General features: G+C 36.8%; 3 protein-coding genes across 7 annotated transcripts in view; 1 reads left to right on the top strand and 2 right to left on the bottom strand.

Annotated features, from left to right (window-relative positions):
• LOC109050701 (neurabin-1-like) overlaps window positions 1–2,431 on the bottom strand; it is a 37,179-nt gene extending 34,748 nt beyond the window's left edge. The window contains exon 1 of the mRNA XM_042776993.1: window positions 2,250–2,431. The gene's annotated coding sequence lies outside the window, so the exon portion shown is untranslated. The remainder of the gene's footprint in view (window positions 1–2,249) is intronic.
• Window positions 2,432–4,583: 2,152 nt separating this feature from the next.
• On the top strand, window positions 4,584–17,952 carry sgce (sarcoglycan, epsilon). 5 transcript variants are annotated; one of them, XM_042776989.1, is made up of 13 exons: window positions 4,988–5,230; window positions 10,673–10,678; window positions 11,533–11,655; window positions 11,962–12,119; window positions 12,628–12,700; window positions 13,272–13,470; window positions 14,058–14,220; window positions 14,371–14,585; window positions 15,152–15,178; window positions 15,614–15,802; window positions 16,761–16,804; window positions 17,089–17,126; window positions 17,220–17,952. In XM_042776989.1, the coding sequence occupies exons 1-13, from the start codon at window positions 5,110–5,112 to the stop codon at window positions 17,268–17,270; spliced, it is 1,407 nt and encodes a 468-aa protein (XP_042632923.1). In that variant the 5' UTR covers window positions 4,988–5,109; the 3' UTR covers window positions 17,271–17,952. The 5 variants fall into 5 exon arrangements, with proteins under 5 accessions (XP_042632919.1, XP_042632922.1, XP_042632920.1 ...); XM_042776985.1 differs by lacking the exons at window positions 4,988–5,230; window positions 10,673–10,678 and adding an exon at window positions 4,584–4,767; XM_042776987.1 differs by lacking the exons at window positions 4,988–5,230; window positions 10,673–10,678 and adding an exon at window positions 4,791–4,940.
• Window positions 17,953–18,792: 840 nt separating this feature from the next.
• On the bottom strand, window positions 18,793–26,510 carry casd1 (CAS1 domain containing 1). Its single transcript, XM_042776973.1, has 18 exons — window positions 25,956–26,510; window positions 24,637–24,733; window positions 24,423–24,543; window positions 22,984–23,022; window positions 22,809–22,871; window positions 22,669–22,713; window positions 22,468–22,591; window positions 22,186–22,388; window positions 21,684–22,097; window positions 21,491–21,580; window positions 21,282–21,401; window positions 20,951–21,107; window positions 20,766–20,845; window positions 20,580–20,681; window positions 20,334–20,474; window positions 20,186–20,263; window positions 19,812–19,904; window positions 18,793–19,525 (listed from the first exon to the last, which is right to left on the bottom strand). Exons 1-18 carry the CDS (start codon window positions 26,260–26,262, stop codon window positions 19,274–19,276), a joined length of 2,526 nt encoding a protein of 841 aa, XP_042632907.1. The 5' UTR covers window positions 26,263–26,510; the 3' UTR covers window positions 18,793–19,273.
• Window positions 26,511–27,046: the final 536 nt, after the last annotated feature.

Raw genomic sequence — 27,046 nt, 5'->3', positions numbered from 1 at the left:
TTACAAAAATGTTATGAGCAGCTTGTTTTTTTTTTTTTTTTTTTTTTTTTTTTTAACAAATTATGCAATTATGTGTGCACAGCAGACAAGTAAAAAGCAGAAACTTGTCATTGTGACCCTTTAGAGTAAGTGACCTTAATAAGCCCATATAGGCAATAAGTGCCATACAGGCCTAGTTGTTGTTATCTTATATACATACAGTATATAAACTAACATTCAAAAGTTTGGGGTTGGTATGTTTTTTAATGTTTTTGAAAGTAGTCGTGTTTATTCAAATCCACATTTATTTGATCAAAAATACAGTAAAAGCAGTAATATTGTGAAATAATATTACAATTTAAAAACAAAGTTCACTATTTAAATATATTTAAAAATGTAATTTATTTCTGTGATGACAAAACTGAATTTTTAGGAGTCGTTACTCCAGTCTTCAGTGTCACATGATACTTTAGAATAAACAAAAAATTATACATATACTGTAGTAGCTATTTGAGCCAAAAAAATATCTAATGATCTGTCTGTGAGTATAATCAAAGAAATATATATATATATATATATATATATATATATATATATATATATATATATATATATATATATATATATACACATATACATACATATATATATTTTTTTTCTTTTTTTTTTTTTGTCAAGTAGGATTATTAGAAATGACTGCATTTACCCCTATTATTCCTAATAAGCTCACTAAGATAAGAACCTACAGTACAGCACTTCTTATAAAAAGGATTAACTGAAATCACTGTGCTCAGAACACATCCTTTTAATTCAAGAACTTTACCCACTTACATTTTATTGTGGAAACACACTAAGAAACAAAACATTAGGGACTACGGAGCCTGAAAATAAGTCTCACAACAAGCTGCAGCATTGGCAGAGAAATATGGAGTTGATGCAATGATGACCTGAGACAGAAAGCTCAAACGTCCAAACAGATGCTCAGCCAGAGAAAGGAGTGTACAAGAGAAAATGTCTGACTTTAAGATAATATGCTGTAAAAAAAAAAACAGTTGGAGGTACCATGGTAAGATTAAAGTAACATCCAGACTGAGAATGTTTGGATATTGTAGAACGGATGCTAAGATACTCCAGTTTGAACAGCAGCTCTTTAATTAGTCATGTTGACTAATCAAAAATTAATCTAAATGGAAGTGTCTAATATGATGCGAAACATTTACATTGGAAATGTATAGTGGGCTTATTTGGTACACAGGTGGACGTGCACCTTGTAAGCCCACTCGGAATTTTGCAATTAAATAAAGCAGATTAATTTTGTTAGTGTTTTGACAAGACATGAATCTCCAACTTTACTGTAAGTCTGCTCACATATCTACACAAAAACATGTGAAACTTAGATTTGGGTTGGCTTAATAGAGTCACTTCCCCAAATTCGTTGTTACAATAGCATACTGTAAGCAAGGCAAATGAAACCGACAACATCTTTAAAGCAGCTCTGCACATCAGTTTGTAAACAACACCTCGAAAAGGGTTTGGATGCTGGAAGATGCCTTTGCACTGGCTCTAGAGTCCACTGCCCTAGTTCTTGAACATAATGCGTGATCATCACTCTGCCATAAGGGCCGACGGAGCACTCAATTTCAGCGCGAGGATGTGTTGAGGCACCGATGTGTTTTCGACGCAGATCTCGATGTGACTCAGATTAGATTTGCCTTCCATCACCCATCGTGTAAACCGCAGACAGCCGCTGCATTTTAGTCTGCCAGGATGGGTTTAAAATCCACCCCACATCTCATGGATTAATATTTTATATCGTTAATAAGAGCACGGAAAGACAGATGCACATTTCAGACCAACACAAGGACAAAATATAACTGTGTGCGCTACCTGCATGATGTAAAACAGTTGTTGTTGGTTAGATAACAGCGTGCATGTAACGCTCACAACATGCATAAGGCAAATAAACGTGAATAAACATGAAACACATTTGTGGCAAATGTAAATATGCATTTAGCAAAAGTGCGACCATTGCGCTATTTAAAGATGATGAACAACCAACCCTCACGCGCATCGCATCACATCGCCTGCACCACTGACAGCTCCGTCCTACAAACCCAGATCCATAAACACTCCAAAATTACAGATCTAGCTCATTCCAACGAGTGTATTTAGCCACAGCTAGCAAAACATCGCACAAAAACACGAAACAGAAGTGGCACAAGTATTGCTTAACTCCCTTCTTGTGCCTCTAAAACAAAAGAGTCACTTACCTACGCCTTCAAATGCAATGTCAGTTATCCCAGGAATAAATGTGTTCTCGCTTTAAATCATTGACCATAGGGGAATGACACTGAACTACATTTAAATTCAGCTCCGCAATCGGCATCAAGCTGCCATGCTGGACTTCACCAGACAATTGACACAATATGACTTTACACACACACATACAGATACATACACATACGAGCGCGCAGCTAGACAACGCCATTGCAGGCGAGGGGTGATGCCGCCATTCCCTTAGCAGGGGTGTTGTTGATACACAACACCATTCAGAGTCCAACTATCACTCAAACGAAACCAGTTCCGTATTTCTAAATTTCTTTACCGCAACCAACTGTATTACTTGCCTGTGTGCTATTTTTATGAGAGCTTCAACAGTGTGACAGGTGTGTAACCATTCAAGAATGGTTTAGTCCAGTAATCTGTGTAGAGAGGAAACGAGCAAACTGCAGTCTGGTAAAGGAAAGTAAGTAATTAAAATCGCAGCATAATAACAAGTGTTTGCGTTAGAGGCCACGTGGTGACAAGAATGATAATTCAATACAATCTATAACGTGATAAGCTGATCAAATAGCCAACAATTGAGTTTTACATAGAATTTGGGAGCAATCAGAATTCAGGGACAATATATGTATATATAGTATATATAACGTTTTGCCATATATATAATTATATAAATACGTATATTTTGTTTTATAAACAAAATTCAGCAATATTTCATATTCACAAAATTCACTTTTTCATAAATGTATTTATGCTGCCATAAAATTGTCTGTCTAGATGAACTTTTTCTGTGTTTATGTATGTCGCTTCAGATACAGCATCTGTACTGTACATAATAGTGGCATAGAGTCGGTTATAAAGTATAAATATAAAAATAATGAAGTATTGAATGAAGAATGTTTAAACTAGTGATATGTACAGCATTCTAGGCCCAAATTGATTTTGTTTACTTCCTGTTTGTCTCCTTAAGACAATTTAGAAGCCAAACTTTGTGCCTTTAACACAAAGACTGCCAAGGAAATGAAATGAAACTGCTGAACTGTGTTGCGGGAAGCACAACAGACAACAGAAAAATTCTGTTACACCCTCATGGTTTTTTTTCTTTTCTTTTCTTTTTTTTTTAGTAGGCTACTATTTATTGCATAACACTTGATCCCCTTGTATTCTTGTCAGCGGTTGTCTGGAGATGTTGCTTAGCAACCTAAAATCTTGATGGAGCCTAGTAGTACTTTTGTTCATGCGAGGTACAAAAAAAAGGATATAGACCCAACAGAAGGTTTGTACCACTCATGGTGCTCACTATAGGCTGTCCAGTTGTGCAGTGTTGTGCACAGTGACCATCTGCGTGCTCAGCCTCTCCACGGGGGGTTGAATACATTTTAATAGACCTTATCTCATTGTCATCTTTAGAGCTTATGGGGCATGATGGATGGGGGAGGGAGGAGCGTCCTGTTCATTATCCTTAGAGAGGGGTTGTGTTTGTGTCTTACAGCACTGCATTTGCACTACATGCTGAAACCAAATAAATAAATAAATCACATTTCAGTGGTCATGCTACTGTGTACATTAGTCATCGTCGATTTTAAACCTGAACGTAAACTCAAAGTGGTGTCAGTCACAAACAGCAATGATAAACTTATTGCACTTTTTTCCAGCCACTTTAAATTATATATATAATACAATATAATAATGTGTTTTTAACAATTATTATTATTGCTAATATTATCACTATTGTTATTGTAATTATATTTATTTATAAAAACACATCTATTTTTCCCCACTGAGCATCTTTTTAATTACAAATAAGGAACAATATTGCATTGAAATGAATGAATGAATGAATGAATGAATGAATGAATGAAAAAGGAGAAATACAAACAGCTAAACAAAGGACAACTCAGTACAAAAGATAAGTTCATATAAAGCTAATAATTTGGTAAGATTTTACAGTATGAGAAATCTCAGCAAGAAAGACTTCAAATCTATAAGCAAATTTTTAAGAAATTTGTTCAAGTAGGCTAAATAAAAAATTGCAAAAAAATGACTGAAAGAAATGTTACAGAATACACATAAGTTGAAAACAAGCAAAAGTAGTCATGTGGGAGCTAGTTAGATATTATGCAAATTTTTATAAACATATGGTGTATTTAGCATATTTAAATCTCATAAAACATAAAAATGAAGATGATGATGATGGTGATTATAAATGCCTCGGTTTGCATTCTACAAAATAATTATAGTTTGTGCTACATATGTTTTCCATTCTGCCCTAACTGGGTCCCCCGGTAAATATAGATTGATTTTTTTCCAACATCTGCGCCAGATGTTTCAGCCAACCAGCGCCCATCATCTTCAGTGAGTTGGAGGTATCCGAGCAGTGGAGGATGATACTTATGGCTATCACATCCCGAGGACCACCAGCGACACTTCAAGAGTGTGATGTTTAATGCCACTGCGGCAAGTGAACGATGGCCTCGGTTGGCGTTTTCGCAGGGCTCATAGTGGGTACGTATATAGACCTGAGACGACGACACTGGGAGAAGTACTCGTTCTTTTCCATTGGATGGTAGCTAGCCTGCTGGCTAACGGAAAAGCTCTCGTTCTCATTACATCATTGTGGATAAACTGACTGGCTGTTAATCGCCAATAACGCAGAGACGGTATCAACTGTATTATGTGTAGGTGACGTTTATGTAGCAGATTCCACTAATAATGTATTATTTTATACCTGCCGCTGGTCTTATACTGTAGCTAAATGCCTGTAACATAATTACACTTAGTTATTTTGCCTAAACAACGGGAATTTCTTGTAAGATCACGACGCCGTTTTTCTTAGTAAATGGTTTTATGACAGTTTCCCTCTATTATTCCTCTTTGTCCGTTGTAAAAGCCGTTGTTCGTTCTGTCAGTGGCATAGACGGCCAAACCCGGGCTTTAATCGACTCGAAACAGAGATCTGTGTTTCAGAGTGGCGATGAGTGATTGTAAAGACTGTCTGTGTCTCAAAAACTAGTACAGGTGCATCTCAATAAATTAGAATGTCGTGGAAAAGTTCATTTATTTCAGTAATTAACTCAAATTGTGAAACTTTTGTATTAAATAAATTCAACGCACACAGACTGAAGTAGTTTGTCTTTGGTTCTTTTAATTGTGATGATTTTGGCTCACATTTTACAAAAACCCACCAATTCACCATCTCAACAAATTAGAATACTTCATAAGACCAATAAAAAAAAAAAAAAAAAAAAAAAAAACATTTTTAGTGAATTGTTGGCCTTCTGGAAAGTATGTTCATTTACTGTACATGGACTCAATACTTGGTAGGGGTTCCCTTTGCTTTAATTACTGCCTCAATTCGGCGTGGCGTGGAGGTGATCAGTTTGTGGCACTGCTGAGGTGGTATGGAGGCCCAGGTTTCTTTGTCAGTGGCCTTCAGCTCATTTGCATTTTTTAGTCTCGTTTCTGATTTTCCTCTTGACAATACCCCATAGATTCTCTATGGGGTTCAGGTCTGGTGCGTTTGCTGGCCAGTCAAGCACACCAACTCCATGATCATTTAACCAACTTTTGTTGCTTTTGGCAGTGTGGGCAGGTGTCAAATCCTGATGGAAAATGAAATCAGCATCTTCAAAAAGCTGGTTAGCAGAAGAAAGCATGAAGTGCTCCAAAATTTCTTGGGTGCAGTGACTTTGGTTTTCCAAAAACACAATGGACCAACACCAGCAGATGACATTGCACCCCGAATCATCACAAACTGTGGAAACTTAACACTGGACTTCAAGCAGCTTGTGTTATGAGCTTCTCCACCCTTCCTCCAGACCCTAGGACCTTGGTTTCCAAATGAAATACAAAACTTGCTCTCATCTGAAAAGAGGTCTTTAGATCACTGGGCAACAGTCCAGTTCTTCTTCTCCTTAGCAAAGGTAAGATGCCTCTGACATTGTCTGTGGTTCAGGAGTGGCTTAACAAGAGGAATACGACAACTGTAGCCAAATTCCTTACATGTCTGTATGTGGTGGCTCTTGATGCCTTGACCCCATCCTCAGTCCATTCCTTGTGAATTTCACTCAAATTCTTGAATTGATTTTGCTTGACAATCCTCATAATGCTGCGGTTCTCTTGGTTGGTTGTGCATCTTTTTCTTCTACACTTTTTCTTCCATTTAACTTCCTGTTAACATGCTTGGATACAGCACTCTGTGAACAGCCAGCTTCTTTGGCAATGAATGTTTGAGGCTTACCCTCTTTGTGAAGGGTGTCAGTGATTGTCTTCTGGACAACTGTCAGATCAGTAGTCTTCTCCATGATTGTGTAACCTAGTGAACCAAACTGAGAGACCATTTTGAAGGCTTTGAAACCTTTGCAGGTGTTTGAGTTGATTAGCTGATTGGCATGTCACCATATTCTAATTTGTTGAGATAGTGAATTGGTGGGTTTTTGTAAAATGTGGTCCAAAATCATTACACTTAAAAGAACCAAAGACTTAAACTACTTCAGTCTGTGTGCACTGAATTTATTTAATACATGAGTTTCACATGCTGAATTACTGAAATAAATGAACTTTTCCAAGAAATTCTAATTTATTGAGATGCACCTGTATGTTGCCTGCCTAGTAACGGTGGGCATTGTGATTCATCCATGTGAATCGAATATTTTGAATTGGTTCAGTGGCCTTTTCCACGGGTTATGCTAGATAATTAATGTTTTTATTTTTGTTTAACGTCACAATGAAAAATCGACTGGGAGACCACAGAAAACAACATAACAGTATCTATTGTTGTTTTTCATATTTTTATGAACTGCTGTGAATTGCTTTTATCAAGAAATAACTATAATCCACTAACGCAGTCATATAGCCTACTTTAAAAAAAGGGAGAGATGCACAGCAGATGAATGAAAAATATGAGCCAGGTGAACTGGAATGATTCATTCTCTTAAAATATTAATTCAGTAAACTGATTAATTCATGAACTACTTATACAGAAGACTTGGGCATTATAGGCATGCATAGCCAGATACCCAAAGTGGTACATGTGATATTCATAATGCTGACTATGTAGGCAGCTCACTAGATTTTGAGACAAAGCCGACATGTTTGAAGAGATCATAACACATGCACAGCACTTTGCTGTATAAAGCTCTTAACACCTGCCTACCTGCTGAATCGCCAATCTATATAATTCACCTTCCTATTGACTATTTTGAAGTAGAAGGGGAAGAACTACTCATTTAACAAAACCACTCTTTGTATATTATAACATGCAGTTATTCAACCTCTAATACAGGGTTTTTCAAACTTTTTTGTCAGCCGAACCCTTTTGACCTAAATTATGTACTTGAAGTACCCCCTGAGATTTTAAGTAAATATTTCAATTATTTAATGGCACATATGCATGTTTAACTTTAAAAACATTATTTTTTTTAAAATCAGTTTTAATAGTATTTTAGCACTATTTACATAGCTATTGTTATTATTACACTCAAAAAATTATTAAAATTCATATAACTGTAATTTACAATGTAATTACATTTTTATAATAATAATAAATATTTTTTATACAGGGTTTCCCCAAAATATTTTTTTTTTTATAGATATAAGATTTTACATTTACATTACATTTGTATAAACCTGAAACATTTCTTTACAAAAACGTTTTAATTATTATTATTTTTTTTATTCATTCATTAATGTTATTAACTCACAGGCATACCATGTGTACTAACTCACAAACCCCTTGCAATTCCCTCACAACCCAACAGTGGTTCACGAACCCCACTTTGGGAAACCCTGCTCTAATATATAAATTTTTTTTGTTTGTTTTAAATGGTTTACAGTTTCACATACACCTTTTGATGTGCATAATACATTTAACATTTTTTGCATTAAATGAGTGCATTGATATTAAAACCAGTGTCCACTTCTTCAAATGTATTAAAACGAAAATCGGTATTACCTGATAAATGGACGGCTTGAGAAAAGCATTCACTCACTTCACTTTGAGTGTGTTCCCGGCTACAGCTTAGTCATGACAAGCTGACCCAGTTTTGTGCATAACATTGATATCCAGGCGTAGTACTTTGAACAGTTTGATGTCTTCACAATCCTGCAATTAGTCTGCACTGTTTTTTTTTTCCCCAGTGAACTGTGAAGTGCATGAATTCCCCTTTGACCGGAAAAGAGAAGTCAGCACAGCGCTGATTCAACAGTTCATCCCTGGCTGTGTCACGGAAAGGGAGGGAGCGAAAGAGAAAGTGTCTTTTCTCAGTTGGCACATGATGAATATCTTAATTTGGCCCACCCAAGGTCGGCCCATAAAAATCATAAACCAGGATTAGCCATTTCTACTGCAGGGCTGTCTGTAATTTGTGTGTGTATTTTTGCGCATGTGTGTTCGCTCTGCCATTACTTAGTGTTGAAAAGTTCGGCATTAACCATTAATGGTTGATCCATTAGAATAAAGTGTTGTGGATCACCTTCAGATTGCCTTGAGTTCACATAGTATTTAAATCAGTTTATTAGGGGTGTAATAGTTCAGATTACTCACGGTTCATTTTGTATCACGGTTTTAGAGTCACGGTTTTGGTATGGTATGGTACAGTATGTGCTATTTTAGGGGGAAAAGGACTAGGCCTTTACTGAATAAAATTAATTAAATTAAAAATAAAGAAAATAAGAACAAATAATCTAACTACAAGCAACATCACAAATAAATACAATAGAGCTAAGATAAATAAAATAAAAAGTGCTTTTCGGGGTTTTTTTAGGTAGTTTTTAGGTACAGAAATGTAATAAAAATTATCAAATGTAAAATAACATTGCATATTTGACTGTATAAATTGAAGAGTAATCCGTAATAAAGTTACAAAGCTATTCAGTAAAGAGCAGTGAGTGATTTCCTTGTCTTTTGTTGTTTGATTAACATTAAAAACACAGACAGCAGGTATATAGGCTGCTGTCACTTTAAGACAATGCACGGATCCAGTACACTGATGATACTGTACGTTCAGCTGACTATGTTTGCTAGGATACTCACAAGACGGGCATGTTGACATCATTTTTTGTGTGAGTTTTGTCCATTCAAGCACAAGCACTGCAAATTCTTGCAAATTCTTATTCGTGTCTTCTGGCTCTTGAATGTTTAAACTGGCAAGGCTTAAATGCATTTAGTTTAAACACAGATAGTAACGTGTGCTGTTCAGGTGATGGCATAAATGACTGGTTAAATTCAAGCATACGGCACTCGCACTGAACAGTTTACAAAGAGGTTTGTCTATGTTTTTTTTTGTTTGTTTATCACTGTTATTGTAATGTATTGTGAAGCCAGAATGTGTATCCATCCACAGAAACATACATTAGTTGAGCTCTGTCTGTTTTACATGTTACTATTTTTAACAAACCATATTACAGATGCATTGTCAAATTTAAGTTGAACCACGGTACAAGAGTTCGAGTTTTTACACTGTTACACCCCTACATTTTATAGAGTCTGGGATGTGGTTTTGTTGCTACTGGGTTGATATCAGGCTCTGGGCTAAGGTCGCCCTCAGGCTCAGGGTGACAGTATAAACCATCTGGCACTCCAATTATTCAAAGCATGCATCTGTGACCCCATGCCTACAAAACCACAGCCATCAACAGCCCAGAAACAGATCAATACCTCCACCATGGATAAAAACATTAGTAATGCCACAGCTGTTCAAAAATCTGTTGCTGTTGCTTATCAAACTAGTCTTTATTTTTTAGCAGTTTTGTCACAATTCTGCACGTGACCAGAGGTGCAAGTCTAATTGGAACAGAACGCCTTTCCATAAAATAAGTCATGTTATTATGTTTTATGCTTGATTATAGTGTTTATTTGCATGCACTTTCCGCATTGCTAAATAATTTATGCAAATGAGGTAACAAAAATGCAAAAAAAATCTGTATAGGGCAGTTCGCATAACAATTCATGTAAGGCATTACATGCAAATTTTTAAGTCATGACATGTAAATTCATATAGCCGCCAGTGGCAATATCAACAAAAATATCACTCGCAATTTAAAATTTTTGGTTGCAAATGCGACCCGTTTAGTCACAATCTGGAGCCCTGTAAGCACATGCTTTGCCTTGAGTGATGTACTAGGGGTTGTTTTATATCTGAAAGCTTGAAGAGAACTGGCATTTCTGTAGTGCATCGCCGCAGTAGCTTTCTTCCACTGCAGCACACTCCCCTGTGGAGATTTAAAACCAGCTTCCTCCCAGCTGACTTCAAATGAGAAAAGAAAGAGACTGTAAAAGCATGCTGGCAACCATTTCTCCAGTTTCTGTTATAAACTGCTGAAAAAAATGAGTGCTTTCCTTTTAAATAATGCTTGAATGGGGAGTATGTGTGCATGTGTTATGCCAGAGAAAGGGTTTTGATGTGCAGAGCGGGGGGTGGGGAAGGCGTGTGAGATGTGCATTGAGCGTTTGAGATTGTGACTCACTACCATCCTGATAGGACTGATTGGCCCGATACCCAACACACACTTACCCACTTGCTCTCATAACACATTCTCACACACTCCCACTCAGATGATTTTTAGAAGAGAGAAACACACTCTGTTACATAAATGCATTAAAAATAAATACAAGTTAAAATAGAGAGTTTGCACTGGAGTACTGGAAAAGGACAAAAAAGTATAAATGCAAAAATAATCACTGTTAATCAAAAATAGAGTAAAAACTGTAATATTGTGAGATATTACAATTCAAATAACTATTCTATTTTAATGTAATTTATTCATATGATGGATGGCAAAGATGAATTTTTAGCAGTCTTTACTCCAGTTTTCACTGTCACATGATCCTTTAGAAATCATTCTAATATGATGATTTGGTGCTCAAGAAAAACTGTTTGTGCTGCTTAATATTTTATATATATATAATATATAAATGTCTTTACAGTCAATTTAGATCATAATTTGTCCTTGCTGAAAATAAGTATTCATTTATTTTTTTTTTAATCGTACTGACCCCAAACATTTGAGTGGTAGTGTGTGTGTGTGTGTGTATATATATATATTTATATATTTATATATTTGATATATATATGTATATATATATATATATATATATATATATATATATATATATATATATATATATATATATATATATATATATATATATGTGATTGTTTTCTAATAGCTATTTCTTTATTGTGCAGATGTTTTACCGTTTACAGTATGTGAATTTAGTCTGCCACATTAAACTGCATTTAATTCTTTTGTCATTTCTGTCTGCACCAGTGTTCTCCATCCTCTGTAAGTCACATGCGGACCGCAACGTTTATCCTTCTGCCGGAGTGCTTTTCGTTCATGTGCTAGAGAGGGAATACTTTAAAGGGGAGTTCCCACCATATCCAAAAGCAGGTATATTTACTCCACTACTTACACAATAATGTGCCTTTACAGAATAAATGTTTCGTTCTATTAATTTGATGAAACACCTGTTCACCTTGGTAGCTACATTGCATATCACTGCACACGAAACATATTAAAGTCAGTTTACATGTCAGAGCCTATATCTTCTAAGGAAATATGGCACATAATGAATGTAAAGAACATTTCTTTCCATAATATTTTTATTTTGTGGTAGCCGTGCAAAAGCACAATTTGCACAGTCTGTCATACCTTATTGCTTAAATAAATCCAACTGAAAATTATTCTTCATTTCAGGTGATTCGAGTAATGACCCCATCACGTTTAACACCAACCTTAAAGGCTATCCCGACAGGCCTGGATGGCTGCGGTACATTCAGAGAACCTCTCATAGTGACGGAGTCCTCTATGGCTCACCAACCGCTGAACACGTGGGCAAGCCGACTATCATCGAGGTGTGTTATGTATAAACACATCTGACCTCATATACACTACCATTTAAAAGTTTGGGGTCAGTAAAGTTTCTTTGTAAGAAACGAATACTTTTTATTTAGCAAGGATGCATTAAATTCATCAAAATTGACAGTGGGGCCATTTATGATGTTACCAAAAAAAATCAAATACCTTGAAATAAATGCTGTTCAGAAACATTTTTAAAAATCTTACCGACCCAACTTTTAAACAGCGGTGTATAGTTTTTATTTTTGTAGAAATAAATCTAATCATTTTTTTTTCTAGGAAAATAGAAGGTAACAGGGCAAAGTTGAAATTGTATGCATGAGAATGCTTATCTCCTCTTTGTGTATTGTTCAGGCTTTAGATTCATGTAAGGATTTGGCTTTGTTATTCTTCTTTACCCTTGAGAAACTATATGTGTTTGCATCTGGTTCTGACTTCCTCTGCATGGTATGAATGTAAAGCTGCCCTGAGCCGGGCTTAAACTTTCCCTCTTGCTTGTTGCAGATTACCGCGTATAATAAACGCACTTTTGAAACTGCCAGGCACAACTTGGTCATAAACATCATGTCTACAGAAGGTGAGAGCCAAGAACTTATAGTTTTGATGTGGCAAATCTCATTATAACATGCAGCCATGCTCAAAGAAAGACTCTGTTGTCTGACTAAAAACCCTAATATGGAGAATAATCCTAAAGTATGGAAAACATTTATTTTTAAGGTCATTATAAGATTCATGAATCTACCAGCCAGACAGTTTTCTTAACACTGTTATGTAACACTTAAAAAAAAAAAAAAAAAAAAAACAGATGATTTTTTTTAAATCAGATGATTTTAAACAGGTAATAGCATTGTTTATTTGTGTATTTCAACAGTATATTCACCACATTATATTCAGAAAATATCACAGTCTCTTTCACAGGCGGATCTGCTTTATGTTTATATTATATATGTTTATACTATATATGTAAGATGCTGAGCAACTGTTTCAGTGCAGATGTGACCTTACTGTGATGCTCACCACCATCTACTATAAAGAGACACTTTAACATGACAGCCTTATTTTCCATCTCTTATATAACCTAGTTTGGGTTACTTCTAATAGCATACAGGAAGATATGTTCATGTCTGTGCTCTTTTGCTCTCTGGCAGAATTTCCTTTGCCCTATCAGGCTGAGTTCTTCATCAAGAACATGAATGTTGAGGAGATGTTAGCCAGTGAGGTGCTGGGAGATTTTCTCGGTGCTGTCAAGAACGTGTGGCAACCAGAGAGACTCAATGCCATCAACATCACTTCAGCGCTGGACCGGGGCGGACGAGTGCCATTACCCATCAACGACCTGAAAGAGGGGTGAGATCTAAAGATACACTGAAAAGTATTGATTTAAATCTTATTGGCACAGAACCTGCGATATAAATCAACAAATGTGAAGTAGTAGCAGTAGTGTATCTTCTGGCTAATCTTAATTATGCTTACAAATGGTTTAGTATCCATATAAATTGCAATATTATTAAAAAATTAATTAATTATTGAAAAAAAAAATTAATGAAAGGGAGAACATTTTGTCCCAGAAGGCAGAAGAGCAGTGTGTATTGGATTGTGAATTTACATAAGAGGCTGCCCTTCTCGGTTCACATTTCTTTAGAGGACTTCCCTCATGCGTTGGCATAAGTTGTTCATCAAATATTCATGTCCTCTTTCAGAAGATAAAATGTTCCAGATGAAGCATTTTAGAAGCTCCCGGTTAGAGCAGAAAACACTCATACTGGCAGACAGAAGATGCATATTGTCTATCTAGTGCTATTGTCATCAGAGCCTATATGCTTTCTGTACATCATGGTTACGCAGAGTGCTAATTCACTGTCAAACTAAGCTTAAATATTAATGAATATTGTGGATAAAACCTTGCCTTCAGTAAGTGTCTGTGACGTTCACAGTGTGTATGTGATGGTGGGAGCAGACGTGCAGTTCTCGTCATGCCTTCGAGAGGTGGAGACCCCACAGAACCAGCTGCGCTGCAGTCAGGAGATGGAGCCCGTCATCAGCTGCGATAAGAAGTTCAGAGCTCAGTTTCACATCGACTGGTGCAAGATCTCTCTGGTGAGCACTCTGACTCTGATGTTTTTTTTTTTTGTTCTGGAATCAATTATTTTTCTTTTTGCTAGCAAATAATGAAGTGTAACATATTTATTCCCTAATAGTGTTAATCATTTATTTATACTCAGCCCAGTTTGTTTTTTGTTCTTGAAGGTGGACATCACCAAGGTTGTTCCTGTGCACAGTAACCGTCCAGACCTGGGCACAGGTGTGCTGCCGGACATCGGCGAGTACAACCCGCCTTCTGAGTCACTGAAAAGTAGAGACTATTTCGCTGATTTCCTGATCACCCTGGCGGTGCCCTCAGCTATCGCCCTGGTCCTCTTCATCATCCTCGGCTATTCCATGTGCTGCCGACGGGAAGGGGTGTAAGTTCCAGTGCTAAACACTTGGTGAAAGTAAAACACACACAAGCACAAAACTGCCATTATACTTAATTCTTGTACTTAGTGCCCATTGTATAATGATAAACATTTAAATAATAGATTACTTTTTAATTATAGTAAACCATGTAGTGCCACTATGGCATATTTTAAATCAGTTAAGTGAAGATCTTGAGGGCTTTTCTAGAATTTGTCAAATTGTGAAAGGCAAGACAGTGTCGCATCCCTGCCAGAAAGCAGCTTACCATCTTCATCAAGCATCAGTTTTTTTTTTTCACCATTTAATCATTAACTGAAACACACTCAGTCCAAAGGTTCCATCTGTTGTATTCAGAGCCATTCCGGCAGATGTTTCCTCTTCATTATCAGCCAATCCCAGTCTGTTTCCTGATGATGTCACCCGCCTGAAGGAGACCCCTGCATCACCAGACCTCAGCTGATCCATTCACACCCCTCCATTCCCCTCCTGACTCACTCTCCATTGGCTTTTGTGTGGTTGTCTTTACCTATTAATATTAGACTTTAATTCAGTCATTTTGTTTTGTTTCTAGGGAAAAAAGAAACATGCAAACACCAGAGTAAGTGTTCCCTCTCCTGTGATCTTTTTCTTTCTCCCTTTTGGATCTTTTTTCCTTTCTTTACATAGGTCCCCCTGTTTTTTTGCTTCCCTACGTTTTGTTATCTCAAATCCTCCATCATGGTGACATGTTCATTTCCATCTCATTCATACAATCGCCTCCGTGTCTCCATGGTGTCATCAATGGGCAGCTGCTTCAGTGACAGAGATATATGTCAGCTTATTATAATTGTAAATAATTCATAATGAGGTAGTGTGACAAAAGACTAAAATATTCGGCAGATACTCTTTTGCAAAATAGATTAATAACCCAGTGTTAGAATTCAGTGTTTATATAAATGTTTAGCGGTTGCATAGCATTGTCAAACATTATGTATTATACATTAGTGCATGCATTTGCTTTGAATATTCATTAAGTTGCTGCTTCTATTCCCAGTATTCAGCTGGTTCACCACAGCTCCATTCAGAAGTCTACTAAGGAGATTCGCAGCATGTCTAAGAACCGGGAGATTTCGTGGCCTCTTTCGACACTGCCGGTCTTCCATCCTGTGAGTGGAGAGGTGGTCCCACCCATCCACCCCGACAGCTACGAGACCACCAGCATGCCGCTCATGCAGACGCAACCGTGAGTCTGTTACTTTAGCTTTAATCAGGGTTTCTGCGTGGAAAGTAAGGCACAATTCTTGTTTGGAAATGGTGGATCTGCTTTCAGAAGAGATGAGAAAGTAGGTTACTATAATCCAGTGTTCTTTAAAAACAGGCTTGAAGCTCTCAGTGATCTGGTGTTAACTCACTGATGACTTGGAGAGATTAGAACAGGTCTAAAATCACTACATATGTGTATTATCATCAGTAAGACTGACCTAAAATTGTGTGATGAGATGATGTTGAAAAAAAGGTAGAGGAGTTGGAATAGGAATTGCAAAGAATTTAATGATTTCGATTACATTGATGGTTGCATTAATGATTATTTTAGTACTTTTAAAGAATATGTTTTGAAAAGGAAATTCAGCTCCATTGCCAAGTGTGTTATACTGTAGTTTTAATAATACAAAAATTTGAAACAATTCTTACAAAAGATGAATTTCTCCATCAGTAACTACACTAATTTAAGATTCACCAAAAAATGATTGTCATGTTGTTTCAAACACGTATGAATGATGTATTTTCCATACTATGGAAGTAAATGTCTGGTTATTCTTCAAAATATCTTCTTTTTTGTTCAACAGAAGAAAGAAACTCAGGTTTTTAACAACTTGAGGGTGAGAAAATAAGCTTATGTTTGAATAATTAAAAAGACCAGACTCATTCCCAGATACTCATTCATTCGTTTGGAAATTGTACTGCACTGGTTGAGTATTTTTTTTCTATTCACTGAAAAGAGCCGACTCATTAGAGTCTCTTTTGCGCTGTTGCAGAATAAGTGTGTGAAACACTGTTTTTTTTTTTTTTTTTTTAGTTTATGCAAGAACTCTTAATGCATCCAACCCTCATTATGCATTTTTTTCTTAATGCAATTGGTTCTCATTTCCTAACCCTAAAAGTAATGAGCATTTTGACCAAAACTTTGTGTTTATTCATAGAAATCTTCAAAGTCAGATCCAAATACCACAGCAGCAGTCCTCTGGTAAGTGAAGCATTTAAAACTGATGAAGTTTTTCATCCCATTGAGAAAACAGCACCTGATACCAGATGGCACAGAAATAGTTTTAAACATTTTCTTAAATTATCCATAAAAGCTAAGGGCTGTGGCATTTCTCCTTGCAGTAGAGATGTTAATTGCAGTCTTGGTGCTTCAGTCTCTTTCATTGCTCTCTGGTGAACCCCAGTGTACACATAATGAACTGCCATCAGACGGCTGTGAAATCTCTTCCTGTCTAACATGCTGTTCATTCATTCATGCTAACAAAGGAGATAATTATTGTATGTCGACTTTTCGGAGGCTAGAGGCAAGTATACTCTCTGCATCTGTGATAATGTGTTTTAACAAAAAAGAACAAAATGAGCTATTTGATGTTTCTAAAATGTATCTCTCATTGTAGGTAAATGGTATTCCTGAGGAGAGAAAGGTGGCCGAAGCTCTAAACCTGTGACCTCATGTGGCTTCAGTTTTGTGCCTGTTTAATCTTGCCAAATGTGCAGGTGTAGCTGTAGCTTTAAGCTCAATGCCATTGTGTTCTCTCATGCACATGTCTAAAAGTGCAATATCCGTTATTCAGTGTCAGAACTAATGTTGAGATGGGGCACACTAAAAGAATACTTTAAAATGGAATCCACATTAAATATGTTGTCAAATGTTCTAATTTTATGGTACTGTATGAGCCACTAATGGAGGCACATTTACTGGGATCTGAACAAGTTGATATTGCTTGTTCTGTTCTCTTATATGATTAAATATTTTGATAAATTGATACAATTGCCACAAAATAACTATGCTGGCATATGTTTGTTTCAGAGGATGTTAAGTCATTTAAACAAATGACGATGAATAAAAAACAAAATCAAAAATTTTTTTGTAAGAAGGGATTTATCGTCAACATTGACTGTACAATAAGATGAAGGCATTTCCAAATTAAATGAATAATTTCACATTTGAGGCCTTTGGGGTTTCTTTAAATAAAATGTATACCAAGCTATACAGATAATTTGTTTTATGAACATAAACAAGGTAAAGTATATAAAAAAAATAAGTTTACAGTTGGTAGCATGAATGTGCCAGTGGATGGCACACTATACAAATTTTTTTTCGCTTAGAAAAAAAAAAAAACATTTTCACTGATGAAAAAAATATGAATATACCTTGCAGTTGCTTTTAAATACATATATTGAACTGCTATGAAAAGCAGATTTAAAATTGTGATCTCTTTGACTTCTCAACCAAAATGTCAGCATATTTTATCTAGAATGAAGTACCGCTATTGAAACAATAAGCCTTTGTCTCTCAATTGCACGATGAAGGCTCTATTTACAGCATTATCAGAAAACTGATCATTAAATGTAACTCTTTTTTTACATGTAATATATTTAAAAAAAAAACAAAAAAAACAAGTTGAACATGAACAACAGGCTTCCGTTGCTGCATTCCAAGCAGTTTGAGAGGATATGAAGACATACATTTAACAATAAATAATGAGGTCTCTGATCGTAGACAAAGCTGGCTCTTAAGCTGTATTCTTATGAACTGAGTAAACCTATTTGGTAAGAAAACCAAATGATAACTGGCTCAGACGACTCAAAGTCTGCAGGGAGGACACCCTGCTCAGTGCAATCGAAAGAGGGTAAGGAGGGCATTGTGTTCTGATTGTGTCTGATCAATGCGCATGGCTTCTTTTGTCTTGGCAATTCAAGTTTACTTTTTATATCAAAAGCTGTTGCTCCAGCATCCACCCAAAATTAACTGAGCAAACAATCGACTTCTGGAAAACATTCTGATGGAAACAGTAAATGCTTATGGATTCCATTAGTAGTGGGAACCAAATTCACTCCCATTAAGATTTTATGATGGCACGGAAATGGATGTTCACCTTTCAATAATCCAAAGATCTCATTTTCACAAGAGGTTGTTCACCTAAAGGATAAAGCTGCTGGTGTGATATGAATGTAAATAATTGTTTGTATGGAAACATTTGGTGCACGAGCCGATGTAGTTTTGTCAGTTTTACAAGGTGAGAAGCAGCAATGTATTACTTCTTCACATTTTGCAGTCATAGGCGTCATGTACAAAAACTGAGAACTGGGAGACAATGAGAACACACAAACACATAACCCCATATAAAATAGAAACATAAATTATTAAATACTGTCCATAAAACACATCTCAGAGCTATGAGAGAGGGCAGAGCACAGGTGTACTTGTCATTTGTACAGTATGTGTTATTAGTCTACTGCAAACGTCCTGCTTTAAGAATCCTTGTTTGATCATCTGAACCACTTTTGCTCCATGGTCCTTGGCTTCAGCTCCAGCTTGAGTTTTGTATACAGATCCATGCCGTAAGACTTCCCTGGATCAAGGCTGGTCGAGTTTCTTGATTTTATACAGACCGTTCATTAGGATCCTAACCGGACGAGGTGTGCTACTGTCTCTGGTTACCCTGGATTACTTGTTTTGAGACAGCATCAGTACCAGACCTAGAAAGACTCCTGCCCCCAGCAGTCTCTTCAGTAGAGGCCCGCTCTCTTTAGGAATGGCCACCTGGGCCAAGTCATTGGTGATCTGGGAGATCTCATGAGCTACACAGACAAAGATGAATGTGCTGACGATAATGTTTAAAGTGGGGTTTCCAGGAATGAGGACCAGGATGCCCTTGGTGTCCGCTGCCAGCCAAATATGATACTGGCATATGAAGAGCTGGTGGAGAAAACAAGAAGCACAATAGAATGGTTGCAATACTTTCAAGATAGTGGAATAGTTTGTTTGCAGCATTTTTAAACATTTATTTACAGTGGTGCTGGCATACTGGACTTCCATTGTAAGTATATTATTGTAAATGTAGTTAATTATATACTCAATGAGGGAGGAGTTGAAAAAGTCCATCCTAATTCACAGCACATTGAAAATATCTATAAATGATGTTGGCAATACTTCAGAATATTCTTTTAAAAGTTTGTTTGCAGAAAAGCTTGTATAGTCTCACCTCAAGGGAGATCTTTCCAAACCATGCAAAGAACGAGCTGTACAAAGAGCGAGCGTAACCAGGAATATTCCGGATCAAAATGAAAGCCAGAATCTGTGGGCAGAGTGATGAACACACACCGTGTCAGTCAGCAGCTTCACAGGCACAACAGAATGAAAGAAAAAGGGATCTATTATTTTAGGTCACAAATGTTCTTTCAGTTCCCACAAAAGCTGTCTGACTGTCTAAATCAACTGTGATAAAGGTTAGTGTGGTTATGAACAGTCAAAAGAATCTTTTCTACTTCTTTTTTTGTGTTTTGGTTAAATCACTCGTAGTTAAAAGTGTGCAAAAGAACAACATTATAAAGAGCACAAAGTGGAATGGGTACTTGCCTGGACAACAGAAATGTATGGATGCATCTCATTACACTCAGACTTGTTTTTGCACCCACTGGCCCATATGGAGTATGTCTGGTAAAAAAACAATCAATTGTAAAGAAGACATTACTATTTTCAGAGAGAGAGACAGAATAAGCCTTACCATAAATGACACCACAGAGACGAAGAGCAGACAGTTGGAAATCTTGTTGGAGAAGAGAGGCTCTCCTTTGCCCTCAGACAGCAGCTGACATTTCTGCAGCAGCAGATATATGAACGCAAAGAGCATCCCATTGATCACAGCCTAGCATCCAAAAGAGCAGAGCGAAATTGTTTACTTCAAGATGTGAAACTGACAAATTTTTTACACTTCTTAATTAATTAAATAAAGAAAGGATGTTTTACGTACGAATCGATCTAGTTTCCACCTGAACCACCACTCATGAATGCTACCTTGCAGCTCAAAGAGCTTTGAAATGGGCCACAAAGAGAAAACAGCCTCAAAGAGTTCCTGCAATAAACGCAAAAGATTGAAATGCACATATTTATCTCAAAACTAGTCTTAACAGTCCTACTGTAAGAGAGAAACTCTCACCTGTGAGTAGGCAAAGAAGCAGATGAAAAGAAGCAAACCCAGAAGTTTCAACAATAATGCCAGATTCCAGAATGCACTACCTGTACATTATTGAGGGAGGGGAAAAAAAGAAGAAAAATAAAATTTTTAGGAATGTTTGGCATCTATTAAATGAATAACAGCAATATTGTTATGACTTCAATTACCATTAGCTTGTTTCTGAAGAATCTGTGGCCACAATGCCATTGTAGCATAAATAACTGCAAACCAAAAGGTGACAAGAGGCACAAAGTAGTAAAACTGGTAAGGCCGGTCCATAACCAGACACAGAACCACCACAAGGAAGTTAAGCCTGAAGAGAACCTAAAAGACAAATACAGAGAGGACTTATTATTTATATCATACTGTGCAGTAATGCATTATTATTATTATTATTATTATTAGGCATTTCCCTCTAAACGTTGCCAGTGTAATATTTACACTGATAAGCAATTTGCATATGGGATCACAAAATAAACAGAGTCTGGTAACATGTACCTGACACACTCTGTAAAGTCCAAAGTCTCCCTTTAGCCAGAAGAACGAGAAGTGTCCATATCCTGTTTGGAAGAGATATGCAGCTACCAGGACACGGACATGCATGTACACGGGTATAAACTGAGGGAAAAAAAACAAAAGAGATTAAGAGTGCAGTCACTAGTAATAACAGAGTAAAGCAAAGTAATCCAAGCTATTAATAAGCATACAGTGCTAGCTCCAGAAAAGTGGTAAATAAGGATAACCAGCTGCATCCAGCCCTTCCATTCATCCGTTTGCTCTCTGTTCAAGAGTTTCGTCTGGAAAGAGAAATGAAAATTGTACAAAAATATCAATATGAACATCTAAACAGTATTTGAGTTCTCTTTTAGATTAGAACAGTTTCCTAAGAGCGTGCGCTACCTCTTTGCTGTTCTCACTGTAAAAGATGCCCAGAACGAAGATGTAGATGAGAGGGATGAAAAAGGTAGAATGTGTATAGAATTTCTGTTCCTTCATAAAGATATCTGCCCTGTCACACAGGTAGAAGTACAACATGATAAGGCTCATTTTGCCAATGGCCAGTAAAGGTCCGTTTGAATTCAGTTGACCCAAAACAACAGGGGGTTTCTTGTCCTCTCCGCTCTCCACATCAGGAACGGGTCTGCTCTTATGATGTCTACTATAGCCAAGGATGAGGAAGATGATGATAGACAGCAGAAAGAGAATAACAGCTATCTTCTGAAGGATGCTTAGGGGAGGAGCGCTCTGACAGCAAGAGCCATCAATGGGCTTTAGGATCTTGTTGCACATGGAGTTCATCAGAACCATGGCGCCCTAAGAAGTGGGTAAATATTAGTCATATTAGTTAAAAAGAACAAAATGGAGCTATTAATTGTAAAACTAGTTTTAACCAGAGGCTTACAACATCTCTTGTGCTCTCAGGAAGATGCAAGCCATCCACCGATTGGGAAATGGTCTCCATAGCAGCTTGCCGAGAGGCCTCTAAGAACTTGACCTTCTTTTTGCTGGTATTCAGAGTACTAACCGCTGCCTCATTGTACAGATTTATCTGCTCGTTTGTGATCATCTTTCGACTGTCACTTAGCACGTCCTCATAAACAGGATCTATATAAACAGGCAAGGCAAAAACATGAGACAGGAACATGAAGCCATTATTACAGAGGATCTAAATTTCAAAATTCACCTTGCAGAACCCAATAGACCTCGCTGTGCTCAGCTAGTTTTTCCAGTGTGTCGGATATAGCCGTGAGGTTTGCTTTGTACTGAAAGAGCCCCTCACTCTTGCCATTGTGCAACTTGATGGACCACTGTTGGAAACATCAGTCATTAAAAAGATTTTCAGCAACAGCACCTGAATGCACTACGACTGCAAAGAGGAACTCACCGTAGCAGCACCAATGATGACGACATGTGGTTTGGAAGGAGATCCCTAAAATTATGAGATGAGAGATGAGATTTGATTCTCAAGCCTGTGATTTTAATTACTTGCTTGCTTTCTGTCCAGTACAACTGAATTGTCTTTACCTCTGTCCATAACATCAACTGCTCCTTCAAGGAATTGCTCACTTCAGCATACCACAGGAAGTCCTAAAAGGTACACATAGGACACATATTTTGAGTTGTTATATAACAATTACTCAGCTCAATTAAAATGAAAATCTCTGCTGTACAGGACAAAACTAATTAAAAAAATACTTACGACAGTGGAATCACCATCTACAAATGGGATATTTTCATGCTGGTGGAACAATTGATAAAAACAAGAAAAAAATATATATAATTAACTTTACGCAGAATAAATATATCTATCGCTGTTATTGCATCTACTGTAAAATTATAATAATAAAGCTTTAGTTATTGAATGCATTATATATTATATCTTTATAAAATGTATGATTCTTATTAATTTTGCCTTAAAGTCACCATGAAATGAAAATGGCTGATTCTTTTTTTAATGGAGAATTGCATTGTTTACTATAAATGACTTTACCATGTACTTTATTTATTTAGTTATTTATTCCCCCAAAATTCATGTGCCTCATAATCTTTAATCAAAAAAACTTTCCCTCCCACTTGCAACGACATTTCATTTCTTCTCTGATAACTTGGCGTTTTTTGGCATGAGGTCAGAGCAATAAACTCCCCTCCAGCAACCTGTCACTCAAATGAGATTGCAGCAATAGCAAACAACAACAATGATCAAATCAATACCTGATGAACAAAATCAAGTCCTGCCCTACATCATTTTCTCATCTAAGAAGCCACCCAGATATGTGTGACAACAAGGAAGAAAAGTCAACTGCAGCTTCTTTTCATGACAACTTTAAAACATTTAACAGAGAAAATTAATAACATGTTTGTAAAATAATGTTCAACAAGCACAGTGTAGAGAAATCACAGCTCAAGACTTACAATTTGATGTTTGTGACTGTGTGTTTGAGAGACATGGTGACAGAAAAAAACATTTTAAATTGCCATGCTTGAAATCATATCTGTCAAGGGTGACATGAAATTTCAGTTTATGAAGTTGATGTTAAGTTGCAGAAAATCAGTGTGGACCCATTTGAGTATTGAAAAATTAAAGCCGAAATTAAAGCGGAAATAAAAATTAAAGCCTCCATGTTAAAACGGAAATAGTGACCACCTTTTTTTCACTATTGTGATATACATACAAATGAAACAGCTAACAAAAGAGGGAAAATATCTTGCGGGCAGTGGGGGTCTTGAGTTTTTCATCTGGAATGTATCGGATCGTAGAAAGAGGGAAGGGTGAAGGGACTTTTTGATTAAAAATCGATTAAAAATCATGTTTTATAGAAGTCATGAAAAGATATAAAGTTCTGCTATATGAAAAAAAAAAAAAAAAAAAAATTACTGTTCCCAGGTGTCAATAAACAACTGCTTTTGACGGGGGCATATTTTGAAATACCAGCGGAAGTATTCTGTTAAACTAGAACAATTACACCATTTCCTTTTTAATTTAACTGCAGCCTTAGAGTGGCACATTTATTGAAGTTGCAATTGCTTGGGGGCCATCCTACATCTTACAAAATATGACTTTGAAGTAAATGCTCCCTCTGGTCTGAAATACATCATCAGCCAAAAGAAGGCTTACTTAAATGAATAGCATCAACAAACCTTGTTCCCAACTTCTTTCACCTCAGGATTCATCATTTTGATGAAAGAATAGAAGAGCTGGCGTATTCTAGAGTCTCCTACAAATGCTATTCTCTTCTCTCTGAGGCATAACTTTGCTTCACTGAAAGACAATAAAAAGGACTATAAGTTCCAGCCCACATTCCTACCCCATATGCGTCACTGAGTTACATTAACAATAATAAAAATGACTTACGTGCTTTTGTACTTGTGTAGCATGCAGCCATAGGGCTGCCATACATTGTCCCCTAAAAAACGTCCACTGGCTAAAAGCCAGTCACATGTGTCACTGCCTGAAAGAAACGATGCATAATTATAGTGAATAAACCAAATTCAAGAATAATATTTTTAAGTCTGGAGTTAGTAATATTTTATTTTTTATGAATTATTTTATTCAGCGAGGATGCATCTAATTGATCAAAAGCAACAGAAAAGACTTTTACATAGTTACAAATAAAATTTCTAATTCAAATAAATGCTGTTCCTATGAACTTTTTATTCATCAAAAAAATCCTGAAAATAAAAATGCATCACAATTTCCACAAAAATATTAAACAGCACAACTGTTTTCAACATTGATGAAAGAATGAGCACCAAATCAGCATCATGTAAAGGATCATGTGAAAACCACAACGGCCAAATTATGTCCATCTGATGTGTACAGCATAAACCAAGATTTTAAAATAGCATTTAAGGGCTTTTCAGATTATTTCAGTTTCAATATTTTGTTCCTCTCCCATAGCTTCTATGCCAGCATGGTATGAAGGAGAGCACATCTGCTCATATCACATATATTTAGACCAAATCTACACAGAACATTTGCATTTAAAATCATTTTAAACAGTAAGTAAATAATGTGACTAAACAATAACATTTTTATTTTTTAGATGAGCTCTTCACTGATTATAAGAGGAGATGATATATGCATTGCACAGTCCTGATAGGACAAGATCATCATCTGAACATGCATTAAGATACGACCAATAACAATATTATGCTTCAATTTCAGGAAACACAAGCAAGACTAGATGAATGATCAACAAGGGACGACTGAATCTCCTTGGCTGAATTTCTAAATTTAATCTAACCAATTATCTATTTTTGGGCATCAGACACTCCTATAATGCCCCAGAATTACTACCTGTAGGCACCTATTTTTAATATACGGCCTACTGGGCGCTATGCGTCAAAGAATCAAGTCTAACTGGAAATGCAACCCTAATGACAGACCAGCTGGGCGACAACACTGCTTTCAGCTTTAATCTGTTATTCATTAGCTAAAATCTTTTGACAGGAAAAATGCTGTGCTTGGTAAGTTAATAAAATTGCGCCAAACAGACGTCCGTTTAAACGAAGCAGTCACAGTTTACTTGTGTTTTCATGAGCAAAGGTGTAGCTGTTATCGAGCAGTGACAGACGCGCACACGCTCACTGAAAACATTGAGTGACAGCATTAGCATTGACGCTAACACAAACACGCAGCCCTTTCTTACACACCGCTACACAAACACTCACCTCCATAATGTCGAGAAGCCGTGTGGAACACAGTGAGAAGGACGACGGCGGCGACAGACAGCAATTTTGCATTTTTGATGCTGAAATATTGATTTATTTCCCGTTTGCCTAGGCTATAGGCCAGGACCGCCATCTTGGCTCCTCCATGACAACAGGCAGACAGACGAGCTGCGGCGAAGCTGACGAAGTCAGAGCCGAGCGGCGCGTGCCCGCTTCCCGCGTGTTCCTCAGCCTCTGCTGTCGCGAGCAGAACAGGTTGCTTGGAGTCCGACTGCGCTCCTTGTGCTGCGTTTGCATAAGCTGTCATATCTAGATCAGGTTTTACTTTCTTTCGCCTTCCAACGAGAAATACCACCGACTTACCCAAACTACTTCTTAAGTTTCGTTCTTTAATTTTTTTTTTTTTCAGTGTCCTACTTGTTAAACGGGAGGAAAGCAAATATTGTTAAACCTTGAACTTTTCCCATCTATTTACCGAACCGCCACATGCAGTATAGCATGATTTGTCAAGACACGCAGCCGTTTAAATGCTTTGCTGAATTAAGTTACTTTTGTCCTTCCTCAACATAAACCCATTGTGGGAGTTCACTTGGTATCTTGCACATCAGGTTGTTCTGGTTGGGACTATACATTGTTTTCGTATAAATCTATATATATATAGAGAAGACAGTTCTTTTCTATGCAAACAAACAGGGTTAAACACCACCTTAACTGACATTCTTTTGAAGATATTAACCAGGTGGCATAGTTTATCACTTGCAAATCTTATATGATTCCTTTTACTATTTAATAACATTCATAATGAACAGTCAAAAAGTGTTAGAACCATAACTCTTAAAGACAAGACCAAAGAAACCTTTAAGAATTCGCTTATGTGGCTCCCAGTCACCAATCATGATCCAGCACCCCTGTTTTCCAGCACTAAGGCACTTCTGGGCTGTATTTGAAAAAGCTCCCTGTACCCTCATTCACTATTACAGGGTGCTTCTCAGCTGGAAGGATGTGTCCTAGTAAGGCTGTATATCTCGGCTGCCACGTCATGAAGCTCTGTCAAAGGGCATCACCTTGAAGGATCCTTGGAAAGCTGTCTT

The sequence above is a fragment of the Cyprinus carpio genome, chromosome A19, assembly GCF_018340385.1.
Source record: "Cyprinus carpio isolate SPL01 chromosome A19, ASM1834038v1, whole genome shotgun sequence".
NCBI lineage: Eukaryota > Metazoa > Chordata > Actinopteri > Cypriniformes > Cyprinidae > Cyprinus > Cyprinus carpio.
This window is presented reverse-complemented; position numbering and strand designations above follow the sequence as displayed.

What these genes read in the sequence shown, in the direction of transcription:
- sgce (XM_042776989.1), top strand. Translation starts at nt 5,110, where the DNA reads ATGACAGTTTCCCTCTATTATTCCTCTTTGTCCGTTGTAAAAGCCGTT. An exon ending in CCGCTCATGCAGACGCAACC is followed by an intron (nt 15,803 to 16,760) that starts GTGAGTCTGTTA and finishes GTTTATTCATAG; the next exon opens with AAATCTTCAAAGTCAGATCC. An exon ending in ACCACAGCAGCAGTCCTCTG is followed by an intron (nt 16,805 to 17,088) that starts GTAAGTGAAGCA and finishes ATGCTAACAAAG; the next exon opens with GAGATAATTATTGTATGTCG.
- casd1 (XM_042776973.1), bottom strand. Translation starts at nt 26,262, where the DNA reads ATGACAGCTTATGCAAACGCAGCACAAGGAGCGCAGTCGGACTCCAAG. An exon ending in GGTCTATTGGGTTCTGCAAG is followed by an intron (nt 22,389 to 22,467) that starts GTGAATTTTGAA and finishes CTGTTTATATAG; the next exon opens with ATCCTGTTTATGAGGACGTG. An exon ending in TCTTCAGAAACAAGCTAATG is followed by an intron (nt 20,846 to 20,950) that starts GTAATTGAAGTC and finishes AATAATGTACAG; the next exon opens with GTAGTGCATTCTGGAATCTG.